The sequence below is a fragment of the Centrocercus urophasianus genome, unplaced genomic scaffold, assembly GCF_019232065.1.
Source record: "Centrocercus urophasianus isolate 14NV4802_14NV808 unplaced genomic scaffold, USGS_Curo_1.0 seq_20, whole genome shotgun sequence".
Lineage (NCBI taxonomy): Eukaryota > Metazoa > Chordata > Aves > Galliformes > Phasianidae > Centrocercus > Centrocercus urophasianus.
In genome coordinates, this window is record NW_024884756.1 from 449,183 (window position 1) to 476,072 (window position 26,890).

At 44.7% G+C, this 26,890-nt stretch overlaps 1 protein-coding gene across 1 annotated transcript; it reads left to right on the plus strand.

Moving 5' to 3' along the window:
- On the plus strand, window positions 1-26,802 carry LOC122162204 (minichromosome maintenance complex component 3 associated protein). The gene is made up of 27 exons (XM_042822347.1): window positions 1-888; window positions 1,638-1,716; window positions 2,838-2,985; window positions 3,625-3,821; window positions 4,867-5,006; window positions 5,493-5,690; window positions 5,883-6,151; window positions 6,693-6,855; window positions 7,554-7,714; window positions 8,991-9,235; window positions 9,919-10,109; window positions 12,537-12,637; window positions 14,735-14,866; window positions 15,441-15,554; window positions 16,052-16,204; window positions 17,474-17,671; window positions 17,907-17,975; window positions 18,463-18,597; window positions 18,954-19,107; window positions 19,561-19,819; window positions 20,178-20,275; window positions 21,061-21,451; window positions 21,621-21,875; window positions 22,588-22,717; window positions 23,546-23,740; window positions 24,390-24,540; window positions 25,033-26,802. The coding sequence occupies exons 1-27, from the start codon at window positions 1-3 to the stop codon at window positions 25,189-25,191; spliced, it is 5,373 nt and encodes a 1,790-aa protein (XP_042678281.1). The 3' UTR covers window positions 25,192-26,802.
- Window positions 26,803-26,890: the final 88 nt, after the last annotated feature.

Genomic DNA, 26,890 nt, shown 5'->3' on the forward strand with positions numbered 1-26,890 from the left:
ATGAACGCCAGCGGTCCGTTCCGCGGCCCTCCCGCCTTCCCGCCGCGCTTCGGCCAGGCCGCCGCGCCGCCCTTCGTCCCCGCGCCGCCCTACGGGCCGGGCCGGGCGGCGGGCAACGCGGGCTTCAGCTTCAAGCCGCCCACCGACCTGGGCGGCCTCCCGGCGCCAGGCGACGCGGCGGGCGGGGCCTTCGCGCCGCCGGAGTTCCGCTTCAAGGCGCCCGACGGCCCGGCCGCCTTCACCTTCTCGCCGCCCTTCGGCTTCGCGCCCGAGGCGGCTGGACACGAGCCGCCGGCGCCCGCCGCCGGCTTCTCTTTCTCGCGGCCCGCCCCGCCGCTCGGCCGCCCCGAGGAGGGCGCCGCGCGGCCGCCGTTGAACGCCGCGGAGGAGGCGGGCGAGGCGGTGCCGAAGGGGCTGAAGCGGAAGGAGGAGCGGGAGCGCTCGCCGCGGCGGACGGCGGCGTCGGGCGGGCGGGTGGCAGCGCCGCCGGAGAAACGCGCCGTGCTGCTGAGCCGGCCCCGCGGCGGGGCCCTGTTCGGCCGCACACTGCAGGAGGTGCTGCGCAGCCAGGGCCGCGAGCGCGGGGAGCCCGAGCGGGGCGCGGCCGAGGAGCCGGCGGCCGAGGGCCGGGAGATGCCGCACCCGGCGAGGCTCGGGCCGGCGGACGGCGCTCCCGTCGCTCCGGCGCGCAGAGCGAGGGGCGACGATGGCACGGACGGCCTGAGCGGCGCGGCGCCGGGCGAGCTAACGGCCATCCAGTGCAAAAACGTCCCCGACTACCTCAACGACAGGACGGTGCTGGAGAAGCACTTCGGGCAGTTCGTGAAAGTCCGCCGGGTCATGACGCGCAGGAATAAGAAGACGGCCGTCGTCCACTTCTTTGACCACGTAAGTTTTGGGGGCTGGCGGCGAGGGAGCGGGGGTTAACCTGAGTGCCGCAGCCTGGCGCGGGGCCGGGCTGGATGTTAGGAAGTAACTGTCGTCCGGAAGGGTGGTGGGGCGTTGGAACAGGCGGCCTGGGGAGGTGGTGGAGTCACTGCCCTCGGAGGTGTTCGGGAAGACTGTGATTGAGGCGCCGAGGGACGTGGTCGGTGTGGCACGGTGGGTTGACGGTTGGACTGGATGATCTTAGGAGTCTTTTACAGCCTTTGTGATTCTGTGATTAGTGCGCAGTTGAATGCCAAATGCGGTAGCATCAAGGGCAACACTATCTTTGCAGGGTGATCCGCTTGTTGGGAATGTTGCTGCTTTGGTGAGGCCTGTAGTCCCGTGTGTTCTGCAGTCTCTTAGAAAAGTAATGTGTTGTGGAACACACCCAGCCCCGTCAGTTGCATGGATGTCTCAGGCAGGAGGTTGTGAAGCACTGGCACAGGTTGACCAAGGAGGTGGTCCATGCCCCATCCCTGGAGACATTCAAGGTCAGGCTTGACTGGGCTCTGAGCACCTGATCGAGCTGTGGGTGTCCCTTTTCATTGTAAAGGAGATGAACTAGATGGCCTTTAAAGGTCCTTTCCAACTGAAATGATTCTAGGCTAAAAGACAGCGCCTAGAGGTCTGAGTGTTGGTACATGTTTCTCCAGCAGAAGCTGTCCTTCCTTGTGCTAACAGCTCTTGAGTTCCGCTTTGTTTTCTTTCAGGCCTCTGCAGCCCTCGCCAAAAAAAAGGCAAAAGAATTGCACAAAGACATAGTGACATTTTGGCAGAAGAAGAAAACAAGTAAGTCTTGTGTTTCTTGATGTGATGAGCAGGTGATGCGTGGTACAGTGGGTAATGGCACAGATACTGGGGAGAGAGGGAGGATATTTTAAAGCATGTAGTTGCATACAGAATTATTTCTCTGCCTTCACAAAATGAGAATAGCTCCCAGGAAGCCTAGGAGCCAGGAAGGGGGCTATCCCCAGCCCTCTGCTTGAGATTCAGGCAAAAGGAGATGCTGGTGTTGGCTATTCATCTCCCCAGGTGAGTATTTGAATTGCCAAGTGCTTCCCTTTAATTTTATGAATCAGAGTTTGTAGCTCTAAGTTCCTGGCTTGAAGATATGTTTCAGAATGAGTGAATGGCTTGCCACAGCTTTGACCAACCCAGGAACTTAGTTTCACAGCAAGAGAGCAGCTGTAGAGTTGTTTTCCTGAGAAGAAATATCTCAAAGCAACAGCTTTAAGGACGCTTTTGTCATGTTATTTTGGCATTAAGGTCTACAGAAACCTGGATGGCAGTATTCTATAGTAACTAATCTGAGAGAGTGTGAGAAATCCAGCTGGCTGAGAATTTGTTCTTTTTCTTTTCGACTTAACTCTTGAAGAGGCATGTCAACCCCAGCCTGAGCTTGGGATGTGTGAATTGTTCAAGTACCTCAGGAGCACTGAAAATGTTGTGACAGTCGTAGTTTTTGTTGGTAAAACAGATTAAATACCAGGTGTTCTGTTTTTTGTGGTTTTGCATCAGTTTGTCACGGAGCAAGGCTGATCCAGGCCACCGGGTATTGGGCTGTGAGTTTTGAGTTATAACCCAAATTCAAAAGAACTAAAATTTGATGCCCAGACTTCATTTACTGGCAATGTGCTGAGTAATTGCATTTACTGCTTAGCAATGTTTTATTCAAGAATGCTTTTCCTTTATGGAACTCTAAAGCTAACCAGAAATTAGTGGGCGTCATTGGTGCAACTTCCAATGCAGGCTGTCCTATTAGTGTTGTGTGCATCCATGAGGTTGTAACTGGAATAATATTATCAGAAAATAAAGTCAATTACTCACTACGCCGCTGGGGAGTTGAGGCAAAAAGCTGTTGTGAAAATTATTTGCTGAGTACCTGTCCTGATGTTTATATGTCACTTTAGGCCCAGCAAAAAGAGAATTTTCATCCAAGGAGAAGAAAGCAAGTGAAGAGGAAGGAAGGCAAAGCAGTGAAGAGCAAAACTACCAGCATTCCCCTCTTCGAAAACCTTTAATAAGATCTTCTGCCAGCGCTGCAATGCCTGGTAGAAGGTATGTACGAGTGTTCTCTAAGAATCTGTCAGGATGGATGGGCAAAAGTGATCAGTGTGTGCTGAGTAGTGATGTTCTTAGCAAGAGAGTGTGCTTCTTCTATCTGCTGGCACACATTCATTTTAAACATGTGGCTTTTTGGCTGAATTGGAGTTACAAATCTCACATTTTGTCAGATGCTTCTGACTGCATATTAAGGCTTTTTATTTCTTCAGTCTTCTTTTTTTTTTTTTTTTTTAAAGCGTTTTTGTTTGTTCATTTTTTACAACATAAGAAACAGCTATAACAGTGAGGCATAAGAAAATGGTGAAAAACAGTGCAAAGCTCTCGTAAGGCCAAGCAGTGACTGACTGTGTTGGGTGGTCTTGGTTAAACTGGTTTCTGAAGTGAGTGGTTTCATTCGTTGACAAAAACGGATCTGTGGAATTAGTCCTCTTTTCAGAGAAGCTATGAGTTAGATCGTTGTATTTTTGTACTTAGAGAATGGGCTTTATGCAGGAGACCTGCTTTATGCCAGGTGCTGAAGCTGCAGGCTTTTTTTTGTACCTTCTTCTGTAGCACCTTAATGGTTTGCCTAGTTGGACAGTGATTATTTGGTGTGTGTTGTCATGCACTTACAAGCAATATGCTTGGTTTTAGCTCTCCAGCAAAGAAGCCTGGTCTTCGAAAGGCTCTGCAGTTTGAAGTAGATCTGTTCGATTCTGGTTCTGAAGGACAGAACTCAGAAGCCATGGGAGCTTCGTTGTCATCTCTGAGTAACCTGGTAGGATTAGTGGCAGAGACATCTGAAGAAAGATACCGTCTTTTGGACCAAAGAGACAAAATCATGCGACAAGGTACTGTTCTTATTCTTGTGTTCTTACCCTTCACACCTTTCTGTTGGGGTAGATTGTTGTATACACTCATTTCTTGTATAGCAACAAAATCTGTGTGTTTTATTGCACACATATATTTATGTATGATGAATAGCAAATTGTTCATCTTTGAATGAATTCCTGATTATTTTTGAGTGTATTTTGACAGTGTTGTATTGGCACAAAACACTATATTACTAACGGGTAGAAAATTAGCAGGGACAAGGACTTATTTGCCTTCTTTGTTCTGCAGTCCTCATCAGTTACAAGGTCAATTAAGCCACCCCAAGTAACTGTGCCATCATGCGTACCTGGCTTGTAAAACACGGGGTCACGGTTTTCTTGATCCTGGAGGATGCCACATAGGGCAGTTTTCACCTCTGCAGGTTCTTTCCAAGAAAGCTGACCAAAGGCTAGCAGCATTTCTCTAAAAGAACACTATTAAGTAAAGCTGGTCATTATTTCAGGAAATATTTGCTTGTTTCACTATTCTGATTTGTAAATTATTTCATCCTATTCCTGTTCTTTCAAAGCTGATTTTATTAACATTTTGTTTTTTAAAATCAGCAAACATTTGTTCTCACTTGGCATGGAATTGGTGGTGCTTGGTTAGAAGGTAAAACAGGATAGGCTTTTGGGATACAAAGCATCAGGTGTCTCTTACAGACTGACATTTTCAGCAAGAGTCTCGATATCCATGGGACAGTATGAGAAGCTTCTCCAGAGGAGCAGTGCAGACCTGGGATAGGTCCTAGCACAGGGGAACTCCATCCTTGTGTATTTCCAGCTGATCCTGCTCCAATGGGAGGCTGTTGGGATCCCTTATAGATCCTGTCACATCAGCTTTTCTGGGAACCCTTACCTTTGTCGGAGTGCTTCTTGACATCCATCCATTGCCCAGTGTTCAGACTGAGGCAGATGCTGCTGTGGGCTGCACATTAAGAAATAGTTAGTCATGAAAACAAAAAGACAGATGCTTAATGTTACACTTTCATTTTTTTTTTTTTAATTATTTTTTTATTTTTAGCTCGAATAAAAAGGACTGATCTTGGAAAAGCAAAAACTATTGTTGGCACTTGTCCAGACATGTGCCCTGAAAAGGAGCGGTATATGAGAGAGACGAGAAACCAGCTTAGTATCTTTGAGTTGCTGCTAGGATCTGACAAGGTATGAGCCGTCTGTAAGCTGGAGTTTGCTGTTCCCACCTCATCCGTTCATTTGCTCCTTACATAAAGCTGTCCTTGTTGTTTAGCTGATTACAAGGTTAGTTCTAGTGGTGAATTTTGTGAGCTGTTTCCTTAATCTGTCTTTAGTGGTTGTAAAACAAAGAGTGCTAGGCAATTGCTGTTTAACTGGTACAGTAACCTTTTCTGTTTAGTTCCAGACAGCTTTTAGATTTGTAGTTGTGGTAGTGGTGTAGAGGTCCTGAAGGTGATGAGTTAAAGATTGCCAAGTCAGCTGCTGTTGTAAAATAAAATGTATTTGCTGTGGTAGCAGAACCAACATGGGCTGTTGGTGTCAACTCTGGAAACTCAGACTACTCTGCCTTAGTAGTCTGCTCCTTGCTAAAGTAAATTCATGCATGTGATGAAATTCTTCTGAAGGATTAAAAAAGGCCCCTTGGTTTTCAGTTCTTTTCTCTGCTTCTTGCAGGTAAATCATGCAGCAGCAATCAAGGAATATAGCAGGTCTTCAGCAGACCAGGAGGAACCTTTGCCACATGAATTGAGACCCTCTGAAGTGTTGAGCATGACCATGGACTATTTAGTGACAAACATTATGGACCAAGGAGAAGGAAACTACCGAGAGTGGTATGACTTTGTCTGGAACAGAACTCGGGGAATAAGAAAGGTAAGCACTAGTGGATGGAAATGTTTGATGATAGAAAATAGTCACATAACGTTGTAAAACGTGAAGAAGAAGCAGTAGTTGAAAGCTGACACAGAGCACGGTCAAAATGAGTCTTCTGAAGGTAGCATTAAATGACTACTTTTCAGCTTTAGTTTAAAATGAATTTAATGGTTTGTTAATTGTTCTGGTTAGGATATAACCCAGCAGCATCTCTGCAACCCGCTGATGGTGTCTCTGATTGAGAAGTGCACTCGCTTTCACATCCATTGTGCTCACCACCTGTGTGAAGAGCCCATGTCCTCCTTTGATGCCAAAATCAACAATGAGAACATGACAAAATGCTTACAGAGCTTGAAGGAGATGTATCAGGACCTGGCCAACAAAGGAATTTACTGCAAGAGTGAAGCAGAGTTCAGAGGTTACAGTGTTTTGCTGAATCTCAACAAGGGTGATATTCTCAGGTGGGAATGACAAATATCCCTAGGTTTCTCTCTTGCATTTGGGTAGAAATTAGAATTAAGTCCAGGCAAGTTGCACAGGAAATGATGACTTTCAATCTGATTTGCCAAAGCAAAGCTGTAGTATGCTGTTGTAATGTTACTGTAATTTTTGATAGGTCAGTAGAAGTATCTCTTTCTTTTTTTTTTTTTTTTAAAGGAAAGAAAAAGGTAACTATGCAGTCTTAACAGCTTTGTCTCCAGCAGGATCAAGGAAAATACATTTTGTAGACAATGTTATACTCTGCTTTTCAGTTCACCCCCCCCATTTGCCTTCTTTTCTAGAAGTTGAAATGAAGTACCTAATAAATAACATACTAATTATATGGGTATAATTAAAAAATGAGTGAATACTGCAGCAAATTTAGCTCATACCTATTGGTAACTTGGAATTACAGTTAGGATCCTTAAGTGGGATATACAGCTTCCATTGTGTTACAAGTTGCTGTCTAGCTGGGATTGTTAATATAGTGCCAAAGGTTTGTCTCTGTTTTTGTCTCTACAGAGAAGTGCAGCAGTTTCATCCAGAGGTTAGAAACTCCCCTGAAGTTAGATTTGCAGTTCAAGCTTTTGCTGCGCTAAACAGCAACAACTTTGTGAGGTTTTTCAAATTAGTGCAGGCAGCTTCCTATCTGAATGCCTGTCTCTTACATTGTTATTTCAACCAGGTGAGAAAAAGAAAATGGTTGTATGTGTGCATGTATGTCTGTAGTTAACTTGTAAAGCTGTCTGGGTCTTCTGCAAGGAAATTATTTTAGGAAAAAAACACAGTTTTTTTTGACATTTTGTAAGCCTTTTGAAAAAATTACATGACTTTTCTACCCGGTTATAAAAGGCAAATACCACTTGTGCTTTCAGAAGCCCTTGTGAGCTTTTTCTCCTGCACAGGACTTGCGAGGGAACATGCTCAAAATGAGCAGCATAGGAGAGGAATGGAAACTGGAAAGCAAGTGCACAGCACTTAAAGCTAAATCTAAATAATTATTTATGTGAATGCTTGATAACATGGAGTTTAAGTTCAAGAAGGGAAGGTTTAGATTGGATATCAGGGAGAAGATCTTAACAGAGAGAGTGGTGAGGTGCTGGAACAGCTGTGCAGAGAGGCTGTGGATGCCCTGTCTCTGGAGGTGTTCAGGGCCAGCTTGGATGGGACCCTGGGCAGCCAGGTCTAGTACCAGAGCTGGAGGTTGGTGGCCCTGCCTGTGGCAGGGGGGATGGAACTCAGTGATCCTTTACATTCATTCTGACCCAGGCCATTCTGTGATTCTATGATAACAAAGTGCTGCTTTGTTTTAAAGACAGTTTTTGTGTTTGGAGGTTACTTAGTAGTTTAAATATATGACTCCTGTTTTTATTGTACCCTCAGATTCGTAAAGATGCGCTCAAGTCTCTCAATATTGCCTACACTGTGAGCACCCAAAGATGTACAGTGTTTCCCTTGGATCACCTGGTCCGTATGCTACTATTCAAAGACTGTGAGGAAGCAACTGATTTTATAAGTTACTATGGCCTGAGTGTATCTGATAAGTAAGTGTAAAGAAGAAGGAGAGTCTTCCCACTCCCTGGAAATGTTCCAGGCCAGGCTGGATGGGGCTTTGAGCAACCTGGTCCCGAGGGAGGCGTCCCTGCCTGTAGCGGGGGTTGGAACTAGATGGTTTTAAAGGTCCCTTCCTGCCCAAACCATTCTTCTGTGTGTCTGAAAGCATCTGCTGGGGTTAGGCCAATGTTGGGCAGAGGATTTGCATGGATGGGCCGCTCCTGGACTTTGCAGTAAGAAAAACAGGCATACGTGTGTAAGCAAAGTACTGGAATAATGGCTGGCATAAACTGTGCTGTTTGTTCTGCTGTAATTATGAAAAGTTCCTTAATTTTATCTCTCTCCCTGAAGAAATGGGTTTTGTATCCCTGTAATTACTGTGGTTTCCCACTGAAGTGGTGTGGCCTTTATGGTGGTTTTCTTTGTTGTTGTTTTGTGTTTGATTGTTTGGCTGTTTTTTTTTTTTTAGTTTTGATTTTCTTTTTGGACCCATGCATCACCTTTTTTGATGAAGGGTTTCAAGGACACAAAATTACTTCAAGCTTCTAAGCTGTAAAAGTGGGAAAGACATTTCCTTCAAAAAAGGACTGTGTATTAAGCTTGGTCTCCATTCGGCTCAAGGGACTTCCTCCCTAAAATGAGATCTGGATAACTCAATCAAAGAAAACTTTTATTTTAGCTTCTTACCTTGCAGTTGTATTTCATGAAGTTGTAGCTTTGCAGGAAGTGAGAATACAAATACTCTGAAAAAACTGGCCTTATGATTCATGCAGGGCAGGATGAAACTGAGTAGTACAAACAGGGCTTTAGAAAGAAAGAGAGTATGAGCATGGCAGTTAGTGCTCTATTTTCTATTAATATTTGGCTTGGGAATAGTGAGTGAGTAAAACTGAAGGGTGCCAAGATTAGAAGAAGACTACAGGTTTTAAAATGGCTTCTGTAGATGTTCTGGCATCTGCTGTGCGGAAGGTAGCTGATGTAAATACACAGTTAATAAAGATTAACAGGAGATTTGCCAGAATTGTCCGTGCTGGTGCCTGGAAATGTCAGTGGTCCGTGTCCTCTGCCTGGGTGAAAAGCTGTGGGGGCAGCGCTCTTGCCTTCCCAGCTTTGGTTACAGCCATTGATTGATGTCCAGGCGCTGGGGAGCAATCTTGAGTGCCTCGTATCTGTCTCACTTTGCCCCACTAAGCTGTCCAGGTGGAAACGTGCAGGTTACTGGGACTTGGAGGGTGAACTCTTCTGACTCTGTTTTTTTTCCCCCAGTACTTACGTGGAGCTGAATCGCTCTGCTTTTTTGGAGCCTGATGGATTACCCAAACCTCGTAAATCGCTGTTTGTCAGTCAGAAGCTGACAGTCTCAGTTGGGGAAGTTGTAAACGGCAGGCCACTGCCACCGGTGCCTCACCATGTGCCTGTGTCTAGCTTCAATGGACAGAGCAAATATATTGGTGGAATTGCTGCTGGAGATCAAGCTGGTAGTAACCAAAAATCAAGTATGGAAGCAGCAGGTAAGAGTAAGCATGCATTTTAGGTACTGCTCAGGAGCACTGTTGTTTTGTTTTACAAAGCTGAAATTGTTCATTGCTCATATGAGTTGAAATTGCATGGAAATTTGGGTGTAATGAAAGTACATTTTGATTTAAAAGTGCTTACATGTGTGTGAAAACTAAGAAAACATCATGATTAATAAATAGAAAACACACTGATGGAAATGAGCTTTGTTTTTACCAGTGTATGTGAAATTGCTATGTATTATTTATTTCAGATGGCCAGCTTCTCTTTACACCTTTTGTGTAGTTTGTTCCCACTCTGCAAATAATTGTTTTCTCTTTCAGGCTGAATTTTTACTTCATTTGTGTTGAAAACACAGATGCTTCTACTTTATAAAATAGGCAGATGTTTAGATGCTAGGTGGCGTGCTTTTCCTGAAACTATTACATTGGAGATGTATACATTTGATGTTGGAAGTAATGTGCATTAATATTTGAGTATTTTATAAAACATTCATGTTATAGAAATTGATTTGCTACCTTTATATTCAAGGTAGCAAGTCTCCACTGTGGGTACCTCATGGGACTTACCAGACCAGCTTGCTTTGCAAGATACCAAGCAACAAGAAGAGTTTAGCTTCTATTTGTGACTGAATGGATTTCCTTTATTTTCTCTTTTTCTGCTGACTCACCTGCCAAAGAAGGAAGAGTGGAAAGCAAAGGTGTGGATTTAGATGTCCCAGCAGTAAGAGTCCAAACACCAGCTCATCTTCTGCCCTCACTTTTACCTCGTCCTCTCATGTCAGCGCTGCCTCCTACACAGACAATTTCCCAATCTGCTGCACAGCCTGATGCTCTTCCTTCAAAGCCTCAGCCAGTGTACACAGACACGGTAAGGAAATCCAAAATTCATAGAGTCATAGAATCACCTGGGTTGAAAAGGATCACAGTGATCATCTAGTTTGAACCTGCCTACCACAGGCAGGTTTGCCAACCAGCAGACCAGGCTGCCCAGAGCCACATCCAGCCTGGGCCTTGAATGCCTCCAGGGATGGGGCATCCACAGTCTCCTTTGGCAACCTGTTCCAGTGCATTACCCACCGCCCTCTGTGTGAAAGACTTCCTCCTAATATCTTACCTGAACCTCCCCTGTCTCTGTTTAAAACCATTCCCCTTTATCCTATCGCTATCCACCCTCGTTCTGGATATTCCTCCTCCAGTTCATACGCTCCCCTCAAGTACTGGAAGGCCACCATGAGGTCTCCCCGCAGCTTCTCTTCTCCAAGCTAAACAAGCCCAGTTCCCTCAACCTTTCCTCACAGCAGAGCTGCTCCAGCCCTCTCATCATCTCAGTACCTCCTCTGGACCTGCTCCAAGAGCTCCACAACCTTCCTGTGCTGGGGGCCCCAGGCCTGGACGCAGCGCTGCAGATGGGGCCCAATAAGAGCCGAGCAGAGGGGGACGATCGCCTCCCTCTCCTGCTGGCCGCCCCTTTTTTAATGCAGCCCACAACACAGCTGGCCTTCCAGGCTGCAGGTGCACACTGCTGCTTCGTATCCAGCTTCTCGTCCACCAGGACCCCCAAGTCCTTCTCCGCAGGGCTGCTCTCAAGGAGATCTTCCCCCAGTCTGTATCAATACCTGGGATTGCCCCGACCCAGTGGAGCACCTTGCACTTGGCTTTGTTGAACCTCATTTGGTTTTCATGGGCCCGCTTCTCCAGCCTGTCCAGGTCCCTCTGGATGGCTTCCCTTCCTTCCAGTGTATCGACTGCACCATCCATCTTGGTGTCATCACAAACTTGCTGAGTTGATGCCATCGTCTGTCATTGATGAAGATGTTGAAGAGCACCAGTCCCAAGACCAATCTGAGGGACACCACTGGTGACCAGCCTCCACCCTGACACAGAACCACTGATCACAGCCCTTTGGCTGCGTCCAGCCAACCAATTCCTAATCCATCCAACAGTTCATCCTTCAAATCCTCACCTCAGGATATGGTGAGGGACCATGTCAAAGGCCTTGCAGAAGTCCAGGTAGATGAGATCCACCACTCTTCCTCTGTCCACTGATGCTGTCCTTTTATCATAGAAGTCCACCAGATTGGTCAGGCAAGATATGCCATTGGTGAAGCCGTGCTGGATGTCTCAGATCACCTCTTTTGTCTCATATGTGCCTTAACAAAGCTTCTGGGAGGATCTGCTCCATGATCTTTCCAGGCACAGAGGTGAGGCTCACTGGCCTGTAGTTCCCCAGGTCTTCCTTTCTCCCTTTCTTAAAAATGGGAGTAACGTTTCCCTTTTTCCAGTCACCAGGGACTTCACCAGACAGCCTTGACTTTTCAAATATGATGGAGAGTGTCTTGGCAACCACATCAGCCATCTCTTTGAGAACCCTGGGACGGATATCATTCAGCCCCATGGACTTACGTACATTCAGTTTCATGAGGCAGTCTTGGACTTGTTCCACTGTTACAGTGGGATGGAATCTGCTCCTCTCACCCACACTGGGTGAGAGTGTGGACCCTGGGCTTCAGGGTCCTGGCAGACATGGGGAGGAGCCTGACCATCAGTGAAGACCGAGGCAAAGCACTTACTGAGCACCTCGGCTTTTTCCATGTCTGAGGGGCCTGTTCTCCGTCCTCATTTATCAGAGGGGGAATGTTCTCCTTGGCCTTTCTCCTCCTGCTAATGTACCTGAAGAACCCCTTGTTACCTTTCAAATCCCTTGTCAAGTTCATCTCTATCTGTGCATTGTCTTTCCTAATCTTATTTCTACACATGCAGACAACGTCCCTATATTCTTCCCAGGCTACGCAACCCTGCTTCCACTTCCTGTACATTTCCCTCTTTTCCTCCAGTTTAGGCTGCAGGTCCTTGCTCAGCCATGCTGGTTGCCTGCCTCCTCTGCTCAATTTCTTCTGCTGGGGGATTGAGAGCTCTTGCGCTCAATCAATCCATCAGTTATGATGGAGTATTTGGGAAAACTGTGTAAAGTATAATAAAAAGCAACTGAGATCTTACAGATCACTGTTCAGAACCTTCACATAATTCAGAGGGGACGCTGCTTGGTTGCTTTTGTTTCTGGGCTGTTACTGCATGGCTCTTAAAATAAATGTAGAGTTTCCGGGCTGTTGTACTTCATGACCTTAGTTTGGTGTGTAAGTAGAAATAAGGTGATGTGGTTGCTAATTGCAGTCTCATAAACAAGGCTGGCACACCTCACTCCTGATTCACACCTCACTCCTAATTCACGTGTGCACTCAGGCTGTCTTGAGCAGGGCTCCAGCTTGCTTCAACTGCTTCCTCTGCTGTGTTGTAGGATATTGCTGAGGTTGTGGATGGGCTCGTGCACGACGTTGTCAAAGGAGAGTGCAGAGAAGTTGGCAGAGCAGGAGCAGATTATGTGACTGCAGCAATCTGGTAAGGAGTGTTCATTGCTGGTATTTCCGAAGTTTATCATCAAAGTCACAGTTTCCCTTAGCAGCAGTGTGTGTGAAGATAATAAAATTAAGTAAGGCAAGGTCTGTGGTGAAGGAAATCTCACTGATGCAGTTGAGAGAAAAGCAGACGTTTCTTCATAAATCTCTTGGCTTCACACTAGCTTAGCCTAATGAAAGGCTAACTGTAAACGTCTCTGCTAACCTTCATTTGCATGATTAGCACTGCTGCTGCAGCAAATGTGTTGTGGAAGGAAAGCAAGAAGAGCTAAGTCCAGATCTGGCTGATTCTCTAATTCAAGTAATGCTTCCTCCCAGTGCATTTGACAGGCTCCTGGATGCCCTGGTGGGAAGGAGCATATAGATGTCTGTGGTTCAGTCTCCTGTTCTCAGTGAATTGGTTGTCCATACTAAATCAGATGAGCCCAGATTTGGGCAAAGTCACCCATAACCTTGTCATTAAGTACCAGCGTTAGACCATGAGATGTAATTGATATTTCCTGGAAAAAAAAATAAGAGAACCATTTCAGTCCTTAGAGAACAGGTCTAAATCTAAGCAACTGGAATTTCCTACTTGCCTACTCTGCAGGAACCCAGATGGGCTGATGCACAGTGACAAATCCTACAGAGCATTCACTCCAGTCTTTTGTTGTCCCTCTCAGCTGCCTTTCTCAGATGTGTGTTACAGTGCCTTGAGCTTTGTCACAGGCGAGCTGTGCTCCTGTGCTGGCCATCACTGTCCCCCAGAAAGCTGCACTTGGATACCTGCCCTTAAGTGGAGTGGGGTATGCAGCTGCAGTCAGGCTGGAAGGCATTTGGAGTGTCTCCCTCTAAATAAAGGTGTAGGGAGGAAAGATGCCTGATGACTTGCACATGTACACACGCCATTCTGTCTGTGCTGCTCAGTCCTGGCAGGTGTGGTTAGCTGCCCCTAGCCCTCGATTCACCAGAATGTGCTTTGTTAATCCAGAGCTGAGTTGCCGAAGTGGAAGTGGGCTTAAAAATGATTTGCTGCAGCTATTTCTTGGCAAAGGCTAGCAAATCCACTGCTTTTACCAATCTGAGAAAACTTCTGTCCCTAACTAGAAATAAAATACTACTAATAATTAAAAATCTGAAATGATTAGCTGAAATGAACATGGTAGAGCCTGAGCAAGCAATAAACTGGCTGCTATACTGTAGTGAGGTGGTCTTTACTGCATTTGCACTTGGTTATTTTTCTTTATTTAGAGAAAGAAAATACAAAAATTGAGATTTATTCTGACTGTTTCTTATTGTTTATTTGTAATAAAGTTAAAACTAAGTCAAAATCGGAGTCTGTATGGGTATTTTCAATCTTCTCCTGTACTGAGACATCTTCATCTTAATGGAAAGTGAAATCTGCATGTGACAAGTTCTTTTTGTTTTTTGTTTTGCTTGGCAGTGGGTAGATGGTGAGGTTACAGAAGTACTGGATCTTGGTTTTAGCTGAGTTGGAGTTGACTTTGCCTTCAGAGTGTCTGATACGATGCTCTATTCTGGCCTTAGGAGAAAAAACAATGTTGATAACACAGCAATGTTTTAGTTATTGCTGAACAGTGCTGTGCAGAACCAAGGACATCTCAGTTTCTCAGCTTCTTTACTGTTTTACCAGCAAGTGGGCTGGAGTGGGGGTGGGTGCAAAATCAGCTGGGAGAGGACGGAACCAGGACAGCTGACCCCAGCAGACCAACGAGATGGTCAGTACTGCCTCATGTCGTGCTCAGCCTTAAAGCTGGGGTTGAGAAAGAAGGTGGGGTATTTTTTGGCTTTCCAGTTGGCTATGAGGAGAGTGGCTGAGCACTGGTCTGCCTATGTGAGGTGGTGAGTGTTCTTGGTTGTGTTTTCTGGTTTTTTTTTTTTTTCCATTTAGCAAGTGAAACTGTCTTCAACTCCATTCCACCAGTGTTTTTGGTTATGTTGTCCTCCCCCGTGCCCTACTGCAGGGGGGGGCGTGAACAAGTGATGCTTGGCTGGTGGCTGAGGGCATGGGGTGTGGTGCCCTCTCTTTGAGGTTTTGACTGAAAACTTGCTTTAAAAAGAGAATTCTATTTCCACACAGCACCTCAGAGGCCACCATGAAGGAATTGGTGGCTGAAGTGATGGAGGAAGTCCTCCGACAAGTGGCTGTAACCACGTTCAATGCGGAAAGGGAGCGTGTGAAGGAGGAAAGGCGCAGAGTGGAGGAAGAGAGGTGAGCTGTTGCTTTTGCCATCTGGCAGGCTGGGCTGCATCCCCTCTTAGGTACTGTAAGGACAGCAGGTACCAACCTAAGTGTTCATGCGTTTGCCCAAGCCCTGTGTCTCTGTCAGCTGTTGGTGCTGCTCAGTTTGTGTCATTCGGAGCCGCCCTGGGATCACTCAGGCTGTCACTTCCCTATTCTTGGGAATAGTGTGATCTGCTGGTTAGTATTTTGTTGACCTCCTGGAGCCACTGTGAAAATCATAGATGGGATTGTTTGGGAACTTCTAATCAGCTGGAGCTTCCAGAGAGGAAGGTGCTTCCTGGCCCTGCTGTACACATGCATTTTTTTCTTTTGAGGGAACTACTTGTCTGTAGCTTACTGAGTAAGAAGTAGCCTAAATGTTACTTATAATTAATGAGACTTGGTTACGTGCAAGCTAATTCTCTCTTTTTTTTATTTTGTTTTGTTTTTTTGTTTGTTTTTTTTTTTGAGAAAAAGCAGTGAGCTAACTGTGGGTTATAGGTAGCACATAGGTTACCAAGTGTCAGGCTTGCTTATGTAAATCTGTACTCTGTCCTTCTAGGCAGAGGCAGGAAAGAGAGCAGTTAATAAAGCAGTTGAGTCAGTTGGTGAGTATAGAGCTAATGGAAGAAGTAATAAACGAGACTGTTCAAGAAGCTTCAGCCAATGAATTAAAGTAAGTATATCATTCTCTATGCTATACTTTGCTGTAGGTGCTTTATAAAAGGCAATAGTTCATCAGGAAATGCTGTGCTCCTTGCTTGGCTTTCTCTAAGCTCCTCTTCCGTTAAGTTAATTTAAAGAGAGGGCAAGTGTACTTGACCGTGCAGAATGATACCAGATTGCCTTTGCAGTAGCAGTCCTCCAGGGTGGAGGTTGTAGTCTTTCTTGTGAACACGGCTGCCTTGTGTGCTTACTTTCACTAGAACTTCCTTACAGCTCAGCTGTGGATTTTCCTCTTGTAGGCTCTTCTTTGGAAGTCTGTGATCAGTGTAAAATATGAATGACTTTAGATTTGACTGCAGGCCTTATTTAAAATTGCTACAGTGTACAAAGGTGGAAAATCCCTCCTCTTTGCTAGCTGCGTTTGTGATCTTGCCCGTTTGTGTCTTGGCTAGTTGTTTTAGTACCTTCTCTGGCCTTTGCCTCACTAAAAGTTTTGTTTTGCATTAGATGTGCCTTAGAAAGAGACCAGCAAGCCCGCATTGCCCGGTGCTCGGAAGAAGTCTGTGGTCATGTCATGGATCTCTTCTTGGAGGATGAGATTTTCCAGATTGCAAAAGAAACCATTCAGGAGCTCCAGTGTTTCTGTAAATATTTGCAGAGGTGAGTTGCCTCTCAGTGTGCCTATCCTGTGACAGAAATACTTCTCTCAGGAGCATGGACAAGGACTGGCTAATAGGGCTTAAAAAGCAACTGTCAGGCTTTTGCAGATGGCTTCTACTATCTAGTTGGCTCCACAGTAAAGGTAGGCTTATTTCCTAGTTACCAGTCTCTAATGTTGCTCAGTTATGTATAGGGAGGGGAACACACCTTCTTAGGGTCAAGTAATGATCTTGGCATGAAGATGCAGTTTCATTAATTCTAGAAATGTGTTATAATTTCCCTTTGGATTCTCTGTATTGGGTGCTTGTTTCTGGGTGTATGCTAAATGCCCAGTAGTTCCTGTGTTGCTCCAAGGCAGAGACTCGTTTCTTCCTGTGCTGTGCTACCTTGTACTGCCAGGTGGAGGTGCATTTCAGGTGGTGTTTTTTTACCACTGAGAGAAAGCAGCAGGCTGTTTTCTTTTCTGAGGAACACCTTCCCTTGCAGAGTTCTTCCTGTCCTGAAATTAAGATTGGTGTCTCTTCAGGACTGATAGCAGGCATAGCAAAGAGTAAGGAAGAGCTTAAAGCTATCTGGGGGGTGATGAAAATACATGTAGCAGTCAAGATGACTGGGTGATTGGGAGTATTGCTATATGTCCCGAAAATACCTGTAAAAAGAACTCTTTAAAAACAGAGTAAGAAAGAGGCCTTTTTTCTTTTTTTTTTTTTTTTTTAAATTTTAGTGGATGTTGGTGTTTCCAGCAACCTCTTGAGTGTTAAAGAAATTTTAACTGATCATATGTTTAAAAAACAAAAAAAGAAACCCAAAAAGCCAGCAAAACCTTTTATATGTGCTAGGAATAAACATGCTGAAAATGGAGAAGGAAAGCTGCAGTTGAACTTTCGTGTGGGGAGTTCTTGGGTTACAATTTGGATAGCTAAGCAAGGATGAGATGGAAGAGAGGCAGTCCTGCTTTCATTCTGTGATCTGTCTGACCACTGAAAGTGTGGCTTCCTCAGAAGAAAGCTCCTGTCTCCTTTCATTGTTGTGCTTTTTCCTTTTTTTTTTTTTAATGAAGCACAAAGCAGGCTGTTTATGATGCTGAACACGTATGGTTGGCAGGTCTCAGCCAGTGCTGAGCTGTGAGTCCACAGCTCTGTGCAATTGCACCACCTCCACTGGGCAGACTCAGACTGATAGCCTGATCCAATCTGAAGAGCAAAGAGAAGAGCCCTGTTGGACTGCAGAAGATTTAATTAACGGGACCTTATTTACTCTCTTCTGAAGGTGGAGGGAGGCAGTGGCAGCTCGAACAAAGCTGAAACGTCAAATGAGGGCATTTCCAGCTGCTCCGTGCTGCATGGATCCGAAAAATAAACTGAAAGCCCTGTCACCCAGTGCTGAGTGGCCTATAACCATGGAGAACTTATGCAAGAGGATTGTGAACATGGGGAATGGAGGAAAGCTGGGAGTCTCTTGCACGAGGTAAGGATGTTTATGACAGCAGATGGCAATCTGAGTTTTGAAAGCAAATTATCTGCTTCCTTTGTGAAAGTTAATTGTTTTGCAGTAAAGACTCAAACCTAATGAAATCATTCTTCCACTAACTGCAACTTTCTAAAGCATCTGTAGTATTTCTCAGGTCGTAATATTCTCAAACTATAGCTAAAATTCCTGTATTATACAAAAAAAATGGCAACCCAGGGTCTTTTGTTTTCAGATTGAATTGGCTGAGAAACAAGACAGCACATGAAATCAAAGTTCAGCACTTCTATCAGCAGTTGTTGAGGTTTGTTGGCATTTGATCTTTATTTTCTTTCTACAAAATGTGCAACAAATGCTGTAGAACTTGGGAGTGTCGTTGCAGAATGATAAACCATGCTTCAGTGTTCACTTGCAGCCTTGATTCTGTAACTATATTTCAGAAGAGAGAACTGGATAGTAAACTCTTGAAAGTGTTGGGCTCTCTGGATCCATTGCCGTGAGTGTAACCTGAAGAATCTGTGATGTGTGTGTAGACACTTTTTAACAATTATTATTGTTTGCTTATTTATTTACTCCTCCTGCTGGGGGGGATCTGGGCAATGTTAGAAGAGTATGAGCCATAAAGAGGAGTGCAAGGCATTATGAGCCTGGCTCATGGCACAAAGGAATTGATGTTTTTGATGTGCATCAAGGCATTTGTTTTCTTACAACTTGTAACTCGTTCTAGACAAGAAAAGCAGCCTTGAGGGGTTCTTTTTTTTTTTTTTTTACCAGTTCTGTCTCTCTTTAAGTGATTTAGCATGGACTCCTCTGGATCTCGCTTCATTGATCGCTGAGCATATTCCAATTAAACAAGATCAGGTTTTTTGGAAGGTCCTGTTGGTTTTGCCAAATGATGATGACTATGCAGAGGATGACCCCAACAGGTAAGCATTGATTCCATGGTCTCTTTTTCAAGCATAGTGATGGAATGAAGTAAGGGTAGCACTATGCTGTTCCTGATGTCTACTTTTCTCCTGCCATATCAAGCTTCCTTTTTTTTTTTCCTTCCAAGTAAAATAAAAATAAAGTTAGAATTAACTGCGGTGGTCTGTATCTTCTCCTGCTATTGTTCATTGAATTGCTTTTCCTCACACTGAAAACAGAAAGCCTTTAGTTAGGTAATGGAGAATTTCAGGACATCTGATGGACAATCTCTATCTTAGTTAAGTCGATGCTTAACAAGACTTACAGTGCCACTTAAAAAATAAATAAAATGAAAGCACTTCTTGTTGTTTGCTAGGATATTGATAGAGTGGTTGAAGGCCAAGTTCGTGAAAGACAGAACCTGGAAGAAAACTGCTTCATGTGAAGAAGTTAGAATTCAAACACTGACATTGTTTAATTCTTCTGGCGTACAAGGGAGCAGGAACATCAAAGTCAGCGTGTGTGTTAAGGTAAGGGAGGGCAGTCTTGTGACACCCAGCAGGCCATAACATGCACAGTCTTTTTCAGTGAATGTCACGAGGAAGGTTTTCACACTGTGTCCTGTCTGATGGAGAGAGGTGCCACTGGGGGAGGTTGGTTTTTTTGAAAGGACTAGAGAAAAAAGCGTGGATTTATTTTCTTGTTTCCAGTCCATTGAATAAATGCCTACCTGTATATAGTTTAGCAGTCAGTCCTCAATCCTACCAATTTCTGATGCTGGATCAAGTGCTGCGGTGCACTTCTATGTTCACCTGCATTTATTGGAGACTTCGTTCTTATAATTCATTGTCTGAGTTTTGTAGAGCTCCTGGTAATGAATGTCAAAACTGAATGCTGGTGAAAACGAGCTGCAGTTTTCATTTTTCAGTTCAGAAAATTGCTCTTTGGCTGCTGTACTGTTGTCATCTTTGTTACTTGTGTAGGTGGTACATGGTGTGCTCTCTGACTGTGAGCTCGATGCATCCAGCACACAAAAAGACTTACTTGGGACCAGTGGTCTCATTCTCCTCCTGCCCCCTCGAGTTAGAAGTGAAGATGTGGCAGAAGAAGATGTTTATTGGCTTTCAGCTTTGCTGCAGTTGAAACAGTTACTTCAGGCCAAACCTTTCCAGCCAACAGTTCCACTTCTGGTTCTAGTCCCCACTCAGGAAGAGGAGGCCACAGCGAAAGAAGTTGAAGAAGGTATACGGTTGTTTTTGGCTTGTAAATGATGTGAATGCTGAGGGGTCTCAGGTCTACGCAGACTCAGATACACAGCCTAGTAAAAGAGGTGAAGTACAGGAACACTTCAGTGCTTTGGTGGAAATCCAGATACATTGGCACTTGGTCAGTATGGATATTGGCGAACTCTTCTTTATTTTCAGCTTTCCTTTGCAGTCAGTATTTGATCCTGAGAGTCAAGGGGAGGGATGGAGAGGGAAACCACGCAGTGAATGTATGCGGATTGTGAGACTGGGTCAGAGCCGGGGGTGACCATCTGTTGTCTGTCACTGTACATGAGTTGCTTTTTATTTTTTATCTTTTGTTTTTATTTGCTTAGGTTTAATGCTCCAGGATTTGATTTCAGCCCAGCTTATTTCAGACTACATCATTGTTGAGCTACCGGGTTCTATCAATGACTTAGAAGGCACCAGAAGGGTAAGAACCCTTGCTTGGCTAATCGTTAACCTTTCTTCATTATTAATGCAGTGTAAGGAGCAATCATTACATTTTCTGTAGCTTGAATTGCAGCAGGCTTCTGTAATGGAATATTTTTTCCTGTTAAATTTTCTTTATTGTAGTTTTTGATTGAAAGTCTTTTACCAGTTTCTTTCATGTACCTGAATTTGCTGGAATCAGGTGCTTGTTAACAGCTGTTCCAATGAAGGGCAGAACTAGCCTAAAACTTCTTCCATTATTAGTGACTGCATTCCTTTAACTGACCAAGATTGGCATTTGCTTCACAGATGATGTTTGTTCTTTCTAATAATGAAAATCGCACAAACTGAAGTACCTGGTGCGTGCAAGTCCATTCTTGTGTGCCCTGCCTGGTTTGATTAGTGGGGCTGCAGGTGCAGGGTAAGAGAAGAGTGCTAGTGGTGGGTAAGCCTCTTCACCTGGTGCTCCCAGTTCTAAAATGCAAAGGTCACTTTGTAGCACTCTTGGCTGATAGGAGGTCACACTTTCTTGTGTCATCTTCAGTGGTGGATTGAAGGAGGCCTCATGGAAGGAGGGATTGTACAGTACTCTCTGAGACAGCCTCTGCTCATCCTTCAGTTTGACTTGTGCTTGCAAATAATGGCCTGGAGACTGATTAAAAACAATCTACTTGAATGCTATATAGTATCTTATGTAGTGTTCTATCAAACATAAGATTGCAGGGTTGAATCCTCAGTGTCCCTGTGGAGTGCAGTTTCCAACCGCCTGTGCTTTGTGTGTCTTAGATCTCTGCAGCTGTGAGCTGGTTGGTTTCCCAGTGCCCAAACTCCCTTGAGCTCTGCAGTCAGACCCTTCAGGAGTACATCGAGGATGGCATCGATGGCGAATTCGGCAGGCGCTTCTACCATGACTGGAAGGAGAGACGCTTAGCTGGCCTGCCATCTCAGGAGCCTGGGGTCATCATAGAGCTGTACAACAGTGTGCTCCAGTTTCTGTCAGAGGTGGCATCCTCAGAACATCTTTGTGACTTGTCTTGGCCTGTTACTGAGTTTTCAGAGCCCGGGGGTAACAAGCTGTTGCCCCACATGGATTGGAACGTGCCTGATCACCTAGCTTGGCTAAAAAAGGCTGTGCTGTCCTTTCAGATCCCCTACCTAGATCTGCCTCCATTAGGTGGTACGTACTTATGTAGCAACATCCTCTTAGCTGCTCATTCCTTCTCTGTTGTGCCTGCTCTGTGCTGAGCTGTCAACTTATGTCAGCTGATTCTCTCACAGATTCTTGCAGTCTGCTTTGGTATTTGTTGTTGTTGTTACTGTTGTTTTTTTTTTTTTCCCTCCTTTAGCTCCTTGGCGTCCTGTTTGCCGAATGATTTTTCAGTATGCATCTCAGATTGCCAGTTCTTCCCATACTCAACCACTGATCCAGTCTCAAGTGGATGATCTATTGAGAAAAACATACCAGAGGTGGAAAAATGGGCCGTTGGGGAACACTGGTGATGGACCTTCTGTTGATGAGATCCCTTGGGATGATATCCTGGCAACGTGCATTGATCATAAGCTGAGAGACTGGAAACCACCCAAACTGCCTGTTGCACCAGGTATTGTGTGTCTTACAGCAAGGATGACACTTCCTGCACAACTGTGTTTATTAACTTAACAGTGGTGTCCTTATGCAGGGAGTAGCAAGGAGGGAGCTCTGGTCTTGATCTTTACACTGCAGAATGGCACTGTGCTCTACACACCGTTCTGTAGTGTAGAGTATGTATTTATTGTTGATAATCACTTGAGCTTGTGATTAGAATGTTTGTTTCCACGTGGGAACATGTCCTTCAAGTCCTGTTCTCCCACTGGGAGAGGGTGTTTAAATTGCCTTTACAAGCCACATCAGCTCAGGTCACCTGAGATGGAAGACTGCTGCTTGTAATGAGCACTATGATGGATTAATGAAGTTAGTACCTCAAATTCTGCTTACTTAAAATGTAAAATGTACACAGTTACTTCTGTGCCCTGTTTGGCTTAATTCTAGGCAGTCTGCTTTGAAATGGCTCTTTTCCTTGCTGAACACTGAGTTTAGATGCACAAGAATTTTATAAATGAAGATAAAGGAGCATTTTTTTTTTTTTTAAAGTCATTCTCAGTAATGTGTGTTGAACAGTAAATCACTCAAAACAAGCCCCTTTCTGCATGCAGAGCACAGTGAGAGGTAACTTGAAAGGTATGATGCTGTTTTCCCTCAAATATTTTTAATATTGAACTTTTCAGGGAAAAATCTGTACTGATAATAAACAGTAGTTTGGGGTTTGTTTGCAGAGGCAGTAAGTGAAGATGGCCAGATTCGTGTGTATTACTTCAAGGAACATTTAAAGAACTTCACGCTCCCTTTTTCATGGGAACAGGCCAGCCTACGCACACAGGAGGAGATCCGGCAGGGCCACAAGAGGTGAGGGAGCTGCTGGCACTGCCTGTGCAAGCCTACTGGAAAAGCATTCGGTTGCCTCTTATGCAACCAGAGCTGTTTAATGAACTCCAATGAGGTTACTTAGGGCCTCTGACAAAGCTGCATAGTGCCATGGTGCCGAGAACCAGCATTGACATTTTCTCAGTGTTCTTTTGTACGTCTTCCCAAAGGGATGTACAAGGGATTTGTTGGAAATTAGACTGTAATTAGATTTGATTTTTAGGGTGGCTTCTCTTGAAGAAATGGGGTTGCTTGGAGCAGCTGCTCAAAGTGTTGTAACTGAAGTTCTGCCAAAGAAATCACTGCTGTGGCTTTGGAATTAAACTTGTCCACTAGGTAGATGAAGCGTGGATCTAAAATGGGGTGAGGTGTAGGGGAAGACCATAGGGGTAAAAGTAATTAGCACCCCGTTTATTTGGTAGTGCCTTATTCTTTGCCTTTTGTTGTGGCCAGGGCCTGTTAAACGGTTTGCAAATTCACTTTGTTTGGCAATTGCATATTAACTTTGCAGTGTTTTGAGTTTAAAAAGAGAACTTGTGCTTGAGTTTTGGGGTAAGAGATTTGAGAGCTCTCAAGAGCCTAGCTTGCTTCTCTACCCCCATGCAGATTGGGTGGCTATATTTCATTGGACTGAATCCCAACCCTCTGTCAGTTTCTCTCAAGTCCTGCTTCCCAGTGGTGGTTTGTTAGACTGGGGTAAAAGGAGATCATGTTTTCTAACAGTCACTTACTTCCTGGAATTTCTGTGCTAGTAGGGAAGAATCAACAAACTCATAACATTTTTTTGTATTTTCTTTCCTCCCATTCCAGGTCAAGGGTAAAATCTCCTGTCTCTTTCAAGAAACCCTGTAGGGTCTCCATGTCAGATCAGTATGGTGCTGGTGTAAGCATTCTGTCAGGGCAAGGAAGGAACATTTCCAGTGCAGATGAACTCGCAGCTTCAGCCCAGGACCTCCCAGAGCGCCTGTTAACTCAATTAAAACTGGAGAAAATGGAAAGCAGGAGGTGAGTTACAAGAGCACCATCCTATCCTTGCTGTTCCCATCCAGGGTTGTTAGCAATCGTGAACCTGTATGCATTGGAAAGCTGAAGTCCAGCAGTACCAGGAGTGTAGGCTTGTTTCCTGGTCTGTCTCCACTTCCACATACTCATCAAGCACATCAGTTCAGTGCAGTTCCCTGCTACTTGTTACTTTTGTTACAGTCCAGCATGATAGAAATTAGTGGAGCTCTGAGTAATGATTGGAAATTGGTCAATGAAGCCACTAATGTTAAAGCTGCATAGTTATATGTAGTGCTCAGTAGTCTCTGTCCATGGGGTCTGTTAAGTTCACCATGGGAATGTTGGTTTGGTGCTAGTAGCAATGCAGATCTCAAAGTCAAAGAACTGAAGTTCTTGAGATTGGCTCAAGGGTTTCCTCTCTTTTCTCCTTTCTCCATCAGTTGGAAGTCTTCAGTTTGTTCAGGTTGTTTCTGGGCCACGTCTTTCAGCAGTGTATTTTTGTAATAGCAGTGGGTGCTGTCTGCTGGAAATGACTGCTGACTTTGGTTCTTTCTTTCAGACACCTCTGAATTCCCAATTCATGTCTTACCCACTGGTTACAAGAACAAAACCAGGCTGCAGTCTGACTGGTGTTCTTGTCCTTTCTTTTCAGGTTTGAAGAACAGTTGCACCAATATCTAGCTGAGGACATTGAGCCCCTTGGTGACCTTGTGGGCTTTCCTCTCTACCTTCCCCAGTCCCTGATCTCCACTCCAACTCTTGCTGGTCCATTGATCAAGAGTCCCATGTCATCTGTTCAAGAGGTAAGACATGGTGGTACTGAAAACTGGCTCTGAAGAGTATTGTGTGGGTGCCAAACCAGCTGTAATCACAGAAGTTCAGTGGCTGCAACCTTACTGTGCAGTTTTGCATAGGTTTGGGAAATGAAGAATTGAAAAACTGTGCCCTAGTGTACAAACTTCCCAGGGAGGCTCATACTTTCTGTAGACCTGAAATGCTGTTAGAATATATGATGAACTGTTGTCTGCTGCTGGCAGTCGTAATAGTATCCCTTGTAGTGTTGCACACAGGGAGTCGTGGTGGTGGCTGAGGCTACACCTTTGGCTTTGGGATGGACCCAGGAATGCTGGCTCCAGAAATAGCAGAACACACTATTTTAACCAGATCTCCTTGGGGGGTTGGAGGTGGCCTCCTTTGTTGTTCTGAAAAGTGGGAGGTCAGTGAACAGAAAGGTCCCATGTTAATGCTAGATAATGCTTCTTTCTCAGTCTCATCTCTCTTTTCCTTCTGACCAGGATGGGAGTGAAGCAAGACTTGAGCTGTCAATGGATGACCAAAGACCTGCGCTGTCGGACAGACTGAAGCATTTGCAAAGGCTCCTCAGAGCTAACAGGGAGGGTGAAGTTGCTTCTGAGCTTCACCTCTCTGCCCTGATGGACATGGTGGATATTTGAGCAGAAATAAAGCACAGGTGTGGATCAAGAGGCTTGGTGAAGAAATCTAGGTCTGGGTGATTCAAAAGAGGAGCTTCTGGGGCATGTTGCAGAAAAAGCAAGTGCCCTGGGAGAAAAGCAAAGCAGACATTGAGTCTGGACAGCTCTTGTGTGGCTGCCTTGCAGAGATGATGTGCTGGAGCTCACTGTGTTCCTTTGGCTCTCTGCTGAGATTTGGCTGGCCTGGGAACTCCTTTGAAGCTGTCCTGTTTCATGGATGTGGAGACTAGTTGAGTGCTGCTGTAGGAAGCCTTAAATTGATGTGCTGTAGCTTTTCTTCCTACCAACTCTCATGGTGACTGCCTTGGTTTGTGCAGAGTTCTGCTGATGCTCTCCTTGCACCCAGTTTTATCTCCCCTGCCTCTGAAGCTTTGTACCATGCTAAGGAACGCTGTTGCAGAGCCAGTATTTTTTGTTTCAACTGGAAGTCAATTTCTATGGGAATAGAAATGCGGATAAGGATACTGCTACTGGGAGGAGTTAGAGAATCGCTCCGTGGGCAGCATGTGAGTAAATATAACATCACCAGGAGAAAGTATTCACATAGTAAGGACCCTTGGAAGCATCAGAAGGATTGGTCTCCACAGACACGGTCCTCAGGATACAGCCCCAGCTCCCTGCTTCTTGATGCAGACGCTACCTGCAGCAGCACCTTGGTTTGATATGTTGTTTTGTTGTTTTTTTTTTGTTTGTTTGTTTGTTTGTTTTTTCTGCTTAGAAGTGTGTACAGTACCCATTATCAAGTAATGTTACAACACTTTGCTGTATTTTATTTTATTGAAGTGCTCTATGCAAATTCAGACGGATTTTTGGGCTGCCGGGCCCAAGTTTTGTTATGTTGAATACATACAGCATTAAAACAAACCTATTACTCTACAGTGTAATTGTCATGCTGGAAAAGCAGGATATTTTCTACAGTAAGCAGCTGGGGAAGAAAGATTTGCCTTTTTTTTGGCAGAGCAGACTACCTACATTCTCCAGTTTCTATAAAGCTGTGGCTTTGAAAATTGAAGACCTCTTGTTTTAAATTTAATATTGGTTACTTGTAAGTAGTGAGAAGATGTAGTCCTGGAGTACTGCAGCCATGAACAAGTAACCTTTCTCTTTTTTTAGTTAAAACAGCAGCAGATGATGCTTCTTGGACAGTCCTGCCTCGTGAAATACAATTATTGCTGCTTGGGCAGTAAACTTTTGTCAGCCAGTCAGAGATCATTGGCCAGATTTGCTTCTAATTTTGTTTGGAATTCAGTTCAAATCTGTCACCTGCCTTCCAAAATTAATTTTAAATATATTAGTTTTTCTGTGGTTTCCTCTCAGACATGGGATAGCAATAGTGACTTAAACTGAAGCACTTGTGCTTTGAGCTGTTCATACTCAGCGTTCTGTTGAGCTGAGCTTTGTGACTGTGCATCAGCCTGCTGAGTTACAGAGAGCCGTGCTGCGCTCTGTGCCTGCTGCTCCTGGGAATCTGTTAAGCCAGAATTCAACTGCTACAATGGCTGTTTCACACCGTCTTCATTGTTTCATGTAAATGTTTTTTTTTTAATCTAATAAATATTTTTGTTGGTGGAATTTGTTCCTGTGTTGCTGATCAAAAGGTCTGTCCATAAATAAGACTATTTCAATGTGGTGCTAACTAAGCACACAAAGTAGCCTGGGG

Coding starts and splice junctions, on each gene's coding strand:
- LOC122162204 (XM_042822347.1), top strand. CDS start 1: ATGAACGCCAGCGGTCCGTTCCGCGGCCCTCCCGCCTTCCCGCCGCGC. Junction 3,822..4,866: donor AGACAAAATCATGCGACAAG/GTACTGTTCTTA, acceptor TTTTATTTTTAG/CTCGAATAAAAAGGACTGAT. Junction 22,718..23,545: donor ATCCGGCAGGGCCACAAGAG/GTGAGGGAGCTG, acceptor CTCCCATTCCAG/GTCAAGGGTAAAATCTCCTG.